At 39.7% G+C, this 16,070-nt stretch overlaps 1 protein-coding gene across 1 annotated transcript in view; it reads right to left on the bottom strand.

Annotated features, from left to right (window-relative positions):
* Positions 1-3,323: 3,323 nt before the first annotated feature.
* The window catches only part of CFAP58 (cilia and flagella associated protein 58), a 54,819-nt gene continuing 42,072 nt past the window's right edge, over positions 3,324-16,070 (bottom strand). The window contains exons 16-18 of the mRNA XM_069020373.1: positions 9,386-9,505; positions 7,757-7,890; positions 3,324-3,545 (exon numbers count right to left, since the gene is read on the bottom strand). Of these exons, the coding sequence (XP_068876474.1) occupies positions 3,425-3,545; positions 7,757-7,890; positions 9,386-9,505 (375 nt within the window). The 3' untranslated portion in view covers positions 3,324-3,424. The remainder of the gene's footprint in view (positions 3,546-7,756; positions 7,891-9,385; positions 9,506-16,070) is intronic.

Below are 16,070 nucleotides of genomic sequence, written 5' to 3'. Positions count from 1 at the left end.
GAACAGACCTGCCAAACAAGATCAGACAGAGCTTTAAGTTTGATGTGAAATTACTTAAAGTATTATCTACATAATGCAAAAGCTCTGAAAGTGAACAATATTAAACAATTTGCTCACTAAAAAAAGGCTCCAGGATAGATTTACTGTGCAAGCTCCAATCCAACGCAATTAAAGTGAAGAAAGGTTTCCTCTAACTTAAGTGCCATGGATCATAGCCCTTCACCTCCATCTTTTCACATATCTGTAAAGGAACAAGAAGTTAAAGATATACTTGCTATGTCTTACACAGACTGGAATTCAATTAACATTTTTCTGCAACAAAACTTAGAGAAGCACTTCAGAGCTGCTGCTCACAATGCAGAAGCGACTGAACAAATGATATTCTCATTAGCGCTCTGCCTTTCCCTGCTGCGCAAGCCAAATCCTTGAACACTAAAAGCACCTCAGCATCAGCTGGGTTCACAGACATCCAGAGCAATTTTTCAAGCTCCTTGACTTTTATAGACCGGGGGGAAGGGATTTGGTGTGCTTTAATCCGTTCTATTATATGAACTCAGAAATGGTTTTCACTCTCTAGCACTATAAATTAAGCTGGCTGCAGTTATTCTATTCCTGATTATGCTGAAACTTACTGGCAATAATTTGATGACTATATTTTCTTGTCTTTTTTTTTCTTCTTTCCCGAATTAACTGGTGAATTTAGTTTCCCTCGCAGTAAGTAAATAATGCAATAAAACTGAAGATAGTAGCCAGCACATTCACATCTTGATGTCTGAAATTGTGGATGAACAAGTAAAAGCTTCCATACTTTGTAGGTGAAATTTACTGTATTCGATTCCCAGCCCTTTACTCTGGAAGAACATGTTGTACAAGAAAATCACATTATTTTGCAGTCCCCTACATTTTATTTTTTTTTATCTAGAAGACTAGCCACCTTTTCAATGTAAGTGAATTTACCTTTGCAAGTCTTCAGACAAATACTATCTCAAACATTTTAAAGACTGGGAAAAACTTAGGTCAAGAGTATTTACAGAAAATCTTACTCATGCAATACAAGCTACTATTAATTACAACTAAAGACAGAAAAGAATCTGTTTTACTACTGTACTCATAAAAATATATGAAAGTAGGGAAAAACTTCCATCTGCTGGGCTTCCCCTCCTTTCTTCTGACCACTGGAACAATTTGTCTCCTAAACCCTGATAAGAGAGAGAAAGTGAGGCCACACTGGTGAGGCCACACCTCAAGTGCTGTGTCCGGTTCTGGGTCCCTCACCCCAAGAAAGAAATTGAGGGGCTGGAGTGTGTTCAGAGAAGGATAATGGAGCTGGGGAAGGGTCTAGAGAGTTCCATAATGAGTTGCTGAAGGAGCTGGGGGGCTCAGCCTGGAGAAAAGAAGGCTCAGAAGTGACCTTATCATTCTACAACTACCTGAAATGAGTTGTTTCTGAAAGAAGTTGGGGCTCGGCCTCTTCTCCCAGGTAACAAGTGACAGAACAAGAGGACATGGCCTCAGGCTGTGCCATGGGAGGCTCAGGTTGGACACTGGGAAGAATTTCTTCACTGAACAGGTGGTCAAGCCTTGGAACAGGCTGCCCAGGGAGGTGGTGGAGTCACCATCTGTTCTAGAAACGACTGGACACAACACTCAATGCTCTGGTTTAGCTGACATGCTGATGTTCAGCCAAAGGTGGGACTGGATGATCTTGGAGGTCTTTTCCAACCTAAATGATTCTGTGATTCTGTGGGAGATGTACAGAGATTACCTCTGGATAAATTAGGGGGCACACTGTAGAGTGTAATACATCAGTTGTTCTCTACAGAGTCACAGCGTTCTTAGAATCTAACTGTGCCTCTAGTTCATGTGAATTAATAAATGTGTCTTTGATGATTTATTTCAATACAAATTACTTCCCAGTGTAAGCACAGCAGAATTCAGCTCCAGGCTGGATACTCAGAACCTTAGCAAATACCAGCTTCTAAAAGCTTCAGTAAAACCTACTTGGGATTCCATCAGACTCAAGTGCCCATGTCAGTTACTGTCAATTATTCTATCTAAAAGGACACGTCAGATACAAAAAGACACAATTCCGACAGTATGACTGCCCTAAAATGATAACTTTAGCATAATGCACTTGACAGTGAAAAAGCAGTAATAGCTATTTTGGGGACAAAAGAAAAATACAATGGATCTGATGACTAAGTGTTCTGGTCCCCAATGTAAAAGCAAAGTAGATCCCTGTTGTATTTAACTTGATTCCTTTGAATTAAATACTTCCATTAAAGTTTCCCACAGTAGCTTTAATATTTAATTATGTATTCCACCAAAGGAAAGAACAAAATCTTTGCAAAGGGATTTTTTGAGGGTTTTTTTTCTGCATGTGAAATATTTATCAGCATATCTCTTTGGACAAGTATTTTTATCTCCCAGGCAGGGAAAAAACTTCCACGTTCAAATCGGTTTCAAAACATTTTATTTTACAGCTTGAAAGTTTTCTATACTTCAGCACCTCATGCCGTGACTTTGTTATTTCACTTGTTAATGAATGGTAATTAAATCTCTTTTGGCTGAAAAGGTTGGAGGGCTCCTGCTGTATTACAAAAACAATTTCTGAAAGTTACAAAAATGCCCAAGTGTCTAGAAATTAAAGCATAAAGTTTGCCATGTTTTGAGTCCAAATTTTAATCGCTCGGAAGGATTTGTGTGGGAGAACAGAATGTCCCACTGAGTGCACACAGTCCCCTCAAATGAACAGACATAATTATGTCACTTTGTATCTACCAGAGTAAACACAATCGTGCTCTTAATAATGTACATTGTGGCCACAAACTTCCTTGATCTTACTAACAACTGTAGCAAACACTGCATAAACCCTATTATACACTACCTACACAGAGAACTGCTACATATGTACATCTAAGTAAAGACTTGTTAATTTTGCATTTGCTCAGCAGGGCTTGAAGCATCAGCCTATTAATTTTTCTTCTTTTCTGTATTCTCATCTCTTTCAGGTGCTTTAAGTCAGAAGATAAATGGAATGAGTGCTTACAACTGAGGTAGATAAAAGAAATAACTACAGATTAAGGCATTTTGTGGTGTTACAGTGCTAAACAGAGACATATTATTGAAGAAGAAATATCTCCACTATCCATTTATATCTGTGCAGGCTTCAAATGGGCAGATTTGGTACACAATTTGTAGAAAGAACTATGTTAATTCCAATATAAAATGTACAAAATATAAATGCAATATAAAATGCAATATAAAATGTAATTCCAGTGTAAAAATGTGTTTTATTATATACAATATACAAAAATTTTCCTGAAGGTGATACAGTGATTTCAGTAGATTCTGAATCTCTTTTAAAATTACAGTTTCTCAAACAAGAAACTGGGAACAGGAATGCAAGTGGACAAGTGCATTCCTAGACTTCAATTTTGGGAATGGATCTGCTCAAAGAAAAGTCCCCTATGTTGAAGTGAGGTACATCAGTCTTGAGGGGTGGTAATTTCATCCTCATATCGATGCTGGATCGCTCCTTTTCCCTTTAAATAGAAACAAAGAAACAGAAAATTCATATTTCATTCCGCAGCCCAGAGATGTTTACAAACTAAGGAAATCTGTGTCCTCCAGAATTTATTTGATGCAACCATGTATCAAGAGATCATTTTAACAGTGTTGATTAAAGCCTGTTAGGCTAAGCCTCCAAGACTAGGTGTCTGTTTGGATCTAATTACAAGACTACTGATGGAGTTTGGAATTATTAAAATTAGAAATAAATGAGCTTTCTTTGTGCTATTCCCCAAAATGGTCAGAGCACCTCATTAGATCAAGTATGTACATGAGCTCCATGACTTCAGATTTCTAATCACCATCCTGTTCTAGCTGGAATATGCCTGTTTTCAAACAAACAGATACATTCATCAAAGGCACAATGGGGAAATTTTTTTTCCTTTGTTGAATTTTAATGAATATATAGTGCTATCTGTCTTCACATTTTAACAAAGTTCCAGTGATAATTGCCCTGTCTGTGACATTTGCAGAAAACTAACAGTGTGCTGTAGGTGCACTGACAGCCCCAGGGAGGTGCTCCATCTGAGAAACCAGGAGGTCTTGAATTTGATGGCCTTAAGAGGAGGGAATGAGCGTTAGCTGGTTCCACTCTTGCAAGGCTGGGGAGGTAAGCACAGCACTAGAAAGATGAAGGACAATATTCCAAACTCACTGTGATATACCTGGATGCTTCACAGAGAGGTCCTGAGATACTTAAGATTAACTAAGTGGAACTTTATGAAGCTCTAGTTTATCTAGAGCAAAAGTCTCAAGGCTTTACAAAGAAGGTCAGTACCATTATTATATTTCACAGTCACTGAGACTGAGACACAAATGTGAGTGCAACCACACTTTTACAAAATCTAGCCTTGTCACATGAGTATCTTTGCTCAGTCCCCAGTATGGGAAAAGAAAACACTTCCTGGAATTACGACTTTTCTCTTTGCCCCTAGATAACTGTCAGGATATGAGGAAGTTCAGGGAAACCACGTAGGATGTCTAGTTATGCATCCTTTTTCAAATTTGACCCATACACAGGTAGGAGAAAAGCTAAAAGATGACACAGATGAACTTAACAATGAAAACCATTTATAACTGGTTTTAATTGTATCAATGTAGCACTAATGGATATGCCAGCTGACTGCAGTAAAAACTAACATTCTGTATTTAGATGGCTCATCCCATCTCACTGTTGGGCTTCCAAGTTCGGGGAGAGAAAATAATCCAGAATCCATGCTCATTCTTTCCTCATGCTCCCATGGAGACAACCAACAGATGTTCTCATCAGTATGGAAAATTCTATGCAACTGAATACTATAATATATTATACAGAATTAATGTGCAACCAGACACATGCAAAAGCTCCCAGTTACTACTGACATCCCTCAGTGCAGTTATTTATATATATAGGACTGCTGGATGAGGTCTCTGGTGTGGATTTAAGCTTCATATTTTCTCACAAATCCTTATCAAGATCAAAACGGGATCCCAGTGCTAGAAGCAACTAGGAAAACAGTGATGCAGAAAGGGTTCAAGAAGCTGAAGTTAAGAATAGCAAGATACAGAAAAAGAATGGCTATGACAACTGGGAAAGGCAACATTCAGAATCAGAGAGATGAAAACAAGGATTTCAAATTCACAACCAAAATCTTAAACGTTGAGTTTTCATTTTGAACACAAAACAAAGCTAAATTCTGGCTGTCACTCATATTCCTTCAGCATCACATGCTAACCTGCATTTATTCATTACCAAGATGTTAAATCACAACTCAAAGCTACCTTGTGCAAATCAATAAAAGCTTTAGATGATAATTTTGTGTAAGGTTATCTGAGAGTATTAATTCTCTTTCATACCAGGGTAGTCAATAATGTTGTTAATGCTATTGTCCTGACAGAATCCTCTTTTTATTAGCAAAACCAGCTACATTTATTTCACACATGATGTTAACATTAGCCAGCAAGATAGAGATCAAGTCAAAGGTTTTCTGTCACTGGGATTTAGAGAAATCTGAGAGTGTACCAATCAAATGGCCCTGGCTCTTTGGCCAGCATCCACATAGCAGGCACTGCCTGTCCAGCCCTGCCTGAGGCAGGAATGGTGTGGAATGGCTGTATGGCAGGGAAGAGGACTCCTTGGGGAAGAACTTGGCTGCACAACAGGTTCTCTTTATTGCAGACAGCCAGCGATGTGTCTTGCACAATTGGCAGGTTGGAGATGGAGGGCTGCACAAGGTTGTTTCCTTTGCCAACACAAAGCACAGCCTAGAGACTAAAGAAGTTGCAGTTATCCAGGACTGATATGCCCTGTTAGGCCTCTGTGTCCTTCAAAGCAGGATGCAGTCCAACAGGCTTGACTGGGATACAAAGCAATGAGGGGCAGAGGAGAGCAAAGCCCAGCACCACCTCTCGGCTGCCACAAGACAAGAGAAGTGAAAGCCAGGGCTGGCAGCACACTGCTGGTGCTTTCTGAGGCTGTGGTGGGGCAATGAGATGATGCCACCCTGCAGAAGCACCACTAATAGTATCTGAATGTACTTCCAAAACACAGATGTCACAAAGACACCAATGCTCATCGTACTAAAGCCATGCTTGCCTAAAAGAACAACTTGACAAGCTGCCCCAGGGCCAGATATCTATCCTGAACAGATAAATAGTGTATCCAGCATGAAATTACTTGCAATATGAAATTCCTTTCACTGTATAACATGCCTCACTTCAGCCACTATTGACTCGCACAGTATTTTTTGTTTTACTTTAAAGCAATTATGTCCTTAACAAGTGGAGTTTTTATGACAGGAATTAATTCTAGGTGAGATATAACAACAAAATGTGGGTGAATTTCTCCTCATCTGATGAACAAAGAGACATGATGCCAGAGTCCAAAATGGAAACATCAAACCTACTGTGAAGGAGACATTTAGCTGCTGGAAATGGATTATCAGGCATTATGGTAGCCTCACATATTGATCCTAAAGCTCCAGAAAGGCCATTAGCACTGCACAATTGTTGCTAATTCCAAACATTAAGGTAATACTATACAATTTGCAGATGGACAAAAGTCACTGTTTATCACTGATTATTTTGCTAATTTAGTCATCAAATCATTTGCTGTCTGAAATGGGATTAAGGAAGAAATGATAGAGGCAACTTTGAATTATATTCAGCAACTGTAGAGAACTGTTGGCTTTAGTGTGTGAGGAAGGCACAGGCTGAGGATGGAAATGAGTGGAAAGACAAAAGGTTTTCTGTGTATATAGAAAATCTTGGTAACAGATCACATCAACTGACTGCAGAAATCTAAGGAATTTTTCCTTAAAAGTGAAGTCCACCCTCAGCACCCTCAGCAAGTTTTCAGATGACAACAAGCTTAATGGGGCAGCTGACTCACCTGAAGGACAGGATGCCATCCACAGGGACCTGCATAAGCTCAAGAACTGGGCCCATGGGAATCTCATGAGATTCCACACGACCAAGTGCTGGGTGCTGCACCTGAGTCAGGGCAATCCCTGGCATCAATCCAAGCTGGGGGATGAAGAGATGGAGAGCAGCCCTGCCCAGAAGGACTTGGGGGTGCTGGTGGGTGACAAGCTGGACATGAGCCAGCCATGTGCACACACGGCCCAGAAATCCTGATGCAATAGGGCAAGGGATAAGGGTTTTTAACTGAAGGGTAGGCTTAGACTAGATATAAGAAGGAAATTTTCTATTATAAGGGTGGTGAAACACTGGCCCAAGTTGTCCAGAGAGGTGGTAGATGCCCCATCCCTGGGTACATTCAAGGTCAGGTTGGATGGGGCTCTCAGCAACCTCATCTGGTTAAAGATGTCCCTGCTCACTGCAGGGGGGTTGGAATAGATGGCCTTTAAAGGTCCCTTCCAACCCAAACTGTTCTATAATTCTATGTTTTGATGTCAGAGACCAGACACTAATCTGTGTTCTCTGGGCACTATCTCATGGGTATGAATAATTTAACTGGACTGCAGAACATGTTCAGCAACATCTCTGATGGATGTTCTTGTCCCAGCTGTAGATCATGGTAAATCTAGACCAGACAGAAGTAACATGAAGGATAACATTCAGGAAAATTAGGCTACAAAACTGTATCACCTCAGCCAAATTTGCCCACATTCTAATCAAAAAGGTCTCAAACAAAAATCTAGCTTATGCAGAAAGTTGTGTAGACAAAATTGTTGTTTTCCCATACTTCTTCTGTTGCTCCTTGCGTTTCTGAGCCAGATATTTCTTTTTCATTTCCAGAAGCTCATTGTTAAGTCTTTCAATTTCATGTTTGTATTCTTTGCTCTGTGTTTCACACATATTCAGTTCTGAGGACAAAACCTAATAAACAAAACACAAATAGCAGAAACAGGAGATGATGCTTCACTTACATGAGTACTTTTACAAGCACTTTCTCCTTTTATATTTGATGATGTAAGACATGATCATTTTCTACCACACCTCTTTTTCCATCATGATGTTTCATTTGATCTCACCTCTTTTCACCTAAAAACAACTTACAAAATAAAGGTTATGCCATTTAACCATAATACAACATGTAAAATATGCTCCAAGCTTTATGGGAATGGCATTAATATATATATATTAGCTCTTAATTTCTGGGACATAAAGTTGGGTAAAAATCCAAAATTAAGGTCTTAATAAATCAGGGAATTATTTGGTAATAATTGGGTTTATTCACAGGGATCCACTGCTAAGTGGAGTAATTCAATCCACAGATGCGAAGTAGTACCAGGCACTTGTAAATATGAATACAAAACCACTGTCATGTGAATCAGTAAAATTTTTAAAAAGGAGGAGCATGCATAGTGGACATTCTTTCTTTCAAAAGGGTAATAGCTTGACCTGGCACCCCAAAATGGCATGCACACCATCATGCTCCAGGTGTGCTGTGCCTGAAATACAAAGTAGCAATTGACTGCATTAAGGACAAATAAGGACCATATGGAGAACTTCACATTCAGTTTAGCTAAAATTTGGCTTCTATTTTACATTTTTTACATTGTTTTTCTTCTCCACAGAAATCTAAGATTTGCATAACAGCCTCTTTGTTTCCTAAGGGCCCATCTGCTCCTGCATTTTTTTCCTCGTGGTTAGTATAGACGTGATTATGATGCAGTGAACAGGAGATGATGACTTCAACAAAGAGAGGAGCTGTAGAAGTAGATGAACTCCTGGGGAGACTGATCTCTCATGCAGGCAAGAATAAGAGAAGATCAGCTTATTCATAGAATATCATAGAATTCTATCAAAGAATCACTTTTTAATATTATGCTTTTAAAATTTTCTACTTTCAGAAGCAGGAACTCCTCCCTTCTACTGAAAAGGGGTTAGAACAAGTTCCTCCTGTCATCTCCATAAAATCTGAAAATCTAAACATATGTGTACACATGGCAAGAGAAATAACAGCAACTTAAGACTGGATTCTCAATACACTCCCACTAGTTTGTTAAAAAGAAAACAAAATGGCTTTGATTTGCTTCTTAAAAATATTATTAAATGTTTAAGATAAAGGGAAGGAGAATAAGCTGAATGAAAAGCTAACAAGATCCCAGAATGCCCATGCAAAAAACGTATTTACAACTTTGTGCTCACACTCATATTGTAATACGGCTTTTCCTCTATTTTAAGGAAACAAAATAGCATAACATGCAAAAAAAGTTTGTTTGCTGCTCTTGGTTGTCCCTTGAGGAGATGCAGTGTTAACCTTGTTTTCCTGGTCTAATAATATACTAGGGCAGGCACAGTGTTCATTGAAGATCTCCCTGCAGCCCTCTGCCAGGCTGGCAGCCCAGGGACAGTGGGCACCTCTTACTTTGATCTGCTTCGTCTTCTCCCGGAGGATGTTCCGGTACTGCTGCAACTGCTCCGTGGCTTCAGGCCCAGGCTGCCGGGCCAACACGTGCCTCAGTTCCACATAGAGCTTCTCCTTTTCCTAAGGAAAAGACAAGAGGAAGAGCTCTTATTAAACTCCTACGGCAGCGGCACAGCCTGTGAGGAAATCAACCTCACTGAAAATTGCAACTCAGTCAGGAAGGTATTTGGAGAAACAAATCTGCCTGTGTGTCAGGCTTTCCTCACTAGCCATAAGGTATTTAAAGTTGTTGTGATAGCAGTGGGAGAGCTCATTAAGAGAAACATCCAGCTACTTCAAACCACGAATGAAATGCTCTTAAACACCATCGCCAGTGAGCACGCTCTACCTCAGCAGTTACTGGAAGAGTATCCAGGGCTGGGAAATTAATCACTAGAAACCGTGCTTATTGCAATCTTTATTCTTATGAGTCACATTGCCTTACGTTAAGGATCACAGCTTCACCCAACAGGATGTGAGCTGGCTATAGAAATGTCAGCAAAGGACTGTACAAAAGAGCAACTTCTTCCAAAGAAAATCCTGCAAAGCACATGTACACACACACTTTCAGTTTAACTGCAGGGGCTCTGGGAAAGGGAAAGAAATTATAAACAGCAACAACTATGACTAGCACAATTACCAAGTAATTTTTCTTTGTCATATGTCTCCTCTTCATGTTGGAAAAGTAATACTTGTGGGAGTTGGATATTGCCATGCCTGAAAAGAAACCGCACCATGGACCCACTTACAGCTTTCTGTACTGAAATTCTGCTTTCAGCTGTCTTTTGAGAGTAACTTGTTTTTAGTCTGAGGAATTAAAGCTCTGAAAAAAGCCGCCTTCATAGTTTTGCACATTACCATAGTTTTAGTATCTACCCTGAAAAACTAAGATCATTAATATTATTTAGTAAGATCACATCCTTTTCTGATACATGAAAAATTGGAATTAAAAAGGAGACTAGCATATAAAGGATTTAACTAAGGAAGACAAAAATGCCAAGAAGGAGGTAGGATAGGTGATTATTTACCCTGGATTTGACAAAACCCCTTTTAGCTGTCTTTTTTATAAGCTCTCTCTACAACTCTCACCACAGAATTCTGTTGATGTGGGAAATGGTGACACCACATCATCTAGAATTGCTACATTTGGTCTTTCTCAGAGATTGAGCCAGGATTTTCAGAAGTGGTTTGCTATTCCGAAGATGTAAAATTTTAGGTGTCCAGTCCTCAAGAGCATAAGGAGTCTGGAGTTTTTAGACCTCATTATTTTCTGAAAACTACAGTGGTCACAAGTTGGGACCCCAAAATGGAATCACTTCAAGTCATGCATTACTTTTGTAAGCATTGTCCTTAAATTCTGCAGATTACTGAGGAAGAGTTCCTTATAAATGAAATTTTTCACAGTTCATCTCTGGAAAAATCAAAACCTCCTGAGACTCAGACTGATGCTTGCATAGTGGCAAAAACTAAATTGATAATTCATCCTGAGTAGAGAGTTATTATGCCACTACATAGTGGTATGTCCACTACCAGCTTTTCTTTCTGAGAAAGTAAGATTTTACTGCAAGGTCAAAACAACAGCAAAAGAAACATCCTCCTTGTCAAAATCTGGCCAGTCAGTATTAACATTTCAACCCTGAATGTATCATATATTTGTATTTTGGAATACTGAAATGGTAATTTGGATAAAGATGAGGCAATTGATGGATTGAAGGTCTTAAGTGCAATTGTTTTCCAATTTTTTTCTCTCCCTACCCTCTACAACAGCCAACCAAGCTCTTCAAATATTGTGCAGTGGTGTGTATATAATAACCTCATTTAGAGACAAAGCATGCAATTCTAAGGAGAATCTATTTTATGCAACAGAGACTCATTAGGTGTCCAATGTATATTGTATCCATAATCCAACAGAGGCAGAACCAGATGTCTTATAATGCATATCCTGTCCTTCCTTGCTGAGCACTGTCCATCTCTTTTACCTCTAGTCAATTAATTTGTCACTGGGTTAGAAGCACCATATGTCAGCAAAACATTAAAAGAAAACCCTGGATACTTCTTTCCTCCTCAGCAGGAGCTAAGTCAATCCATTATGACTGGGTTTCTTTGGCTTGTCCCAAACTGCCTCCTCTCACATTTCCCTCCATCTCACACCAGGTTGCCATCACAACACACGTCTTTGCCGCAGTTCTGAGGTTTTGAGATCAAAGAACTTAAGAGTCACAAACACACTGAGAGGCACAACTCTTCTTGAGGTGAAGGAAGATCCAGCAAACCTCTGCAAACCCATGCTGTTAAGCCTTCACTGGTAAGAGTAATTTATTTGTGTTCAGGTCTAGGCCAGTAACAAAGCTTTTTATAGGATCCTTCCACGGCAAAATTCCCATGGAATTCAGCAGATGTTTGACTGTAGGACTGAGCCTGTAACATCAACAAGCTTCACTGGTTTATGACATAAACTAACCCAAGATGATGGCACATTCATTTTGAGCATGTTGGGCTGGGACACTTAGGCTGATGATTACAGTTAAATTTCAGGCATTCCAAAGAGAATTTCAGCACCTCTGTGAATACCTGCTGTAAAAATTCTGCAAATAAAATTGCACATTATTTTTTTAGAACAAGTCTTCCTGTCTTAGATTTGTTTCCCAGGGGATCTCCGAAGAGCCCACAGATCTGTCTGTAGGCTCAGCCATGACAATAATTTTCTTCACTCCTAAGTTTCTCACCCATTAATTTGGAGGGGGAAAGTGGGGAAGTGGTGCTTTCCCCTAAATTTATCTAGGTGCTGTCTCAGCCATATTCTGTAGTTCTCCTGGCCTGCTTGCTCTACAGCAAACTGAGAAAAAAATATTTTCTTCTGCAGAAGACTGGCTAGCATTTGGCAAATTTCAGTTGATTCTCCAGGATTAGGTGGTCACAAGTTGGCTCCGCCTACAGGAAGAGGAATCACTTTTGCCAGCAAAATCCTACTTCAGAAGAAGCTATTGCTGCTGACCAGCATGGCCCCATTTGCTTTTCCCTTTAAGAAGGACCATCAGTACCATCAGACACATTCCCAAAGTGTCTTCACTGTGCGAATTCATGTTGCAATTCACGCATTCACAGCCTTGACAGGGAGTGGGAAGCATTCACCAGTCCCAGGCTGGGATAGAGCAATGCACCTGGTATGAGCTCTAAAGATGTGACCCCATTTTGTGTTATCCTGTCCCTCACCATGACACCAGGAAATGGCACATCTTGTTAGTTAGCCCAGGGTTTTATTCTGAACCAGAGAAGATGAATGACCATACATTTAATGAAGATGTATTCACAGCACAAATAGGCCCTGTAGTCCCAGCTTCCTCATTTTTATCAGCTTGTCTTTCCAAACAGGTAATTCAACAAATTTACCTGGCACAGCAGCACCCCAAGAGCCTTCTCCACCAGACCCACAAAAATCCTATTGTGCACCAAAAGCTTTCTATCACATGAATTACTAAAAAAAAAACCCACAAAAAAATTCAAAAGCCTCTGCATCAGAGTAATTTATGTCAGTTCCTCTCTCCAGCAACTGAGCTAAAGAAAATACCCAACAAGATAAAGATGTAGTGCAAAAGTGTGCAATGTACTGTATGGCAGCAGGCCCTAAAACATTCAACCTAGACAAAAATCCTTATTTTAATTAGTAAGTTGGAGCAAGCAATATAGTAACCATGCAAGCACCACTCCACAGCTCCTCATGGCTTTGATGGGGATAACAAGTCACTCAGTGTGCCACAGGGGGTTTCTTGTTTATTGGCACTATAACCAAAATGTCACTGCTGTGCTGAACTCCAGAGGCATTTTGTTTATGATGCCACGCAGCAGCAGAGCATCCTTAGGGGTTGTGACTCCTCTTCCTAAGTGTTAAACAGGACATGGAAATCTGGATTAAATACATAAACAGACATACACATCTAGTCATAGTCATTTTGGCTGTATAAGCCCCACATTTATTTGTTGTTGTGTATACCTAGCAGTAGCTGTTGGCTCAGGACATCTATCTTTAAAAGTTTTATGAGGTAAAGAAAAAAATTAGCATATGGTGACCTTCACAAATTTTATAATAACAGAAGAAAGTTGCCTCCAGCACTGAGAAATGTGCAGTATAAACCTCCTCTATAAACACTTTACAAAAGCTCCTGCTCTTTCTTGTCTATTCCACATCCATCAGCAAACACCCTTGCAAGGATGCAGTTCCCTAGAACAGCTCGTTTTCATCATCACCTAGACACTTCTTTAACTGTCCAATGTGAGGTTTTTTATTGGGTAAATTAATTACATTTGAAACAGGACACCGAGGCCCTTTCACAGTGTGGCAACACTAACACTGCATTAGATGTTTTGGGTTTTCCTGTAAAAACCACCAGCTTGAAGGAAAGGCTGGGATAATCCCATCTTTGGTGAAATCTGCACCACTCAAACCTGTCTTGTAACTTATTCCTCCAGTTGATAATAACGCTTCTCAAGAGCAAATCTCTTTCCTTTGGTACAGAGCAAACTGCACCAAATTGACTTGCATTTTCAAAACAGCTTAATGAGAGAGGAAAAAACACCTTGGAGCACTTTGTAAGGTCTTGACTGTTTTTTGCAATACCAAGGGCTGAATGCTGCAGTATCACCATCTTCAGGGAACAACAACGTACGAACATTTCCACCTGAAGTGCAACTGCAACTTATTTTTATTATTGTTGCTAGGAACTGTTACTATCGGATTTTTCCCAATAAGGGTGCAGGAAAACAATTTTTTTCCAATGAACAAACAAATAATTTACATATACTCCTCTCCTTTCAACTTCTGAACTCTAAGACACAAGGTTAACAATCTATCCAAAGAAAATGGCATGGATGTGTCTTGCTGAAATAATAGATGCAATTCCCTTTTTACTCTTGACTTTACACAAGAGTTTATAAAATCATTAATCAGAGTAGCTCATTTAATCATAGTGTTTCTACTTTACATTGCAGAAGATTATCAATTAATTATCTCCTGTTCTATATGTGTGAGCAGAAACACACACGCATACACACGAAAGTGAGCTGTTCCTTGAAGGTGAGAACTACCCCTGATATGACATGGATTGATATAAATATTCCAACTATTTTCACAGTGCCTGCAGCTTGACAGTTGGGTTGAAGAGAGCTCTAAACAAACCTTTGTTTTGCATTCTAGTAGCAGTTTGTCTTAAAGTGACCTGGAGGAGATTCAGAGGTTGATACAAATCTTATCAACAAGGTTTCTAAATATTCTAAGTGAGTAAGTCTACAAAGCAAAGGATGGAGAAGTTTTTACTGTATAATAACTACTTTATACAGGATTTCAAGAAAAAAAAACAACTCTCTTCTTCAGTTCTAGACTATTTGACTTAAAACCTCTCTATTTTAATGTCAGAGTAACAGCATGTATTTCAGCTATTCAATAGTCATTTAGACTTTAAAAATTTTAGATGAATCAAAGGAGAATTATCAGCTCTGTTGGTAATGATTAGCTGTTCCTGCAGGTGACAGCTTGGGATGAGGATTCCCAGTAGACCAAGCTTCTGTTCTCACTTCAGACTGATCTGACAGATGACCTCGAAGGGTCAGAAAGATTACAGAGCTCCTTCTAGAAATACCTATTTTTAAGTTAGGCACCTAAGTCTCTTTAATCACATGCTTGACTTAGATCTTTAGATTTCCCTGAAAGATGAGAGCACTTTGCTTCAAGTCCTTTGGTTTGCTACCTCTGAACAGCTGTCTCAAAGTCAAGGCACCATTTAAATCCACAGTACCTGTCTAACAAGGCAGTAAAGCCTACATACATCTTTTTGACAGGACAGCAGAGTTCCGCTGCATATGTCAAGTACCTCAGGGAAGAAAGACTAGTCTCCTGTTACACTTTGGAACCTATTAAGAAATAACAGTACATCTAAGAAACACATACAGCAATTCTGAAATCATGAATGTTTTAATGCATGGCTTCCCCTTCAGACTCACTGTAATTAGAGCTGAGCCTCTGCTATTCTTCGAGGAGTTCTGTTTCAGCTCCCCTCGCCTGTTTCTTAAAATTCAAAGAAACAAAAACAGGACTACAGGAAGGGGAAAGACAGTGAATCCTAATGTCCATGTAAAGACTACTGCTCTGCCCAAGTGTGCCATCCCCTGTTTAAGATTACAGCTATATCTACTTAGACAGGCATGGGAAGCCCTGAGCTATGAGCCTCCAATATGTGGAGCAATTGGCTGACTGATGCACCCTACTTGGCAGAGACTCTCCCTACTGAGGTTCACGGCTCCCATGCACTTGGCAGCACACATTTGTGTATCTCAAGAGAAGAGTGAAGAAATGGGGTTCTTTCCACACCTGTTTGTGTCCTCCTGTGTCCAATTTTAAGCCAGCCTTCTAAAAAACCCAACCAGCCACAGTGATTGTGCCTGCCTTCCTCTAACAGCTGTAAAACAACCTTAGCAGCATCTTTCTGCATGTGCCCCCTCAACAACAGCACCATTCACAATAAGAATGAAAATAAGAGAACTGGAATAGAACAAATTTAGTCTGTCCCTGTAGGATGACTTTTTTTGGTGGGGTTTTGCTGTTGTTGCAACTGTCACACAAGATAATAATCCATCATGGAATGAGATGCTGTAG

Source organism: Aphelocoma coerulescens, chromosome 6, assembly GCF_041296385.1.
Source record: "Aphelocoma coerulescens isolate FSJ_1873_10779 chromosome 6, UR_Acoe_1.0, whole genome shotgun sequence".
Classification (NCBI taxonomy): Eukaryota; Metazoa; Chordata; class Aves; order Passeriformes; family Corvidae; genus Aphelocoma; species Aphelocoma coerulescens.
This window is presented reverse-complemented; position numbering and strand designations above follow the sequence as displayed.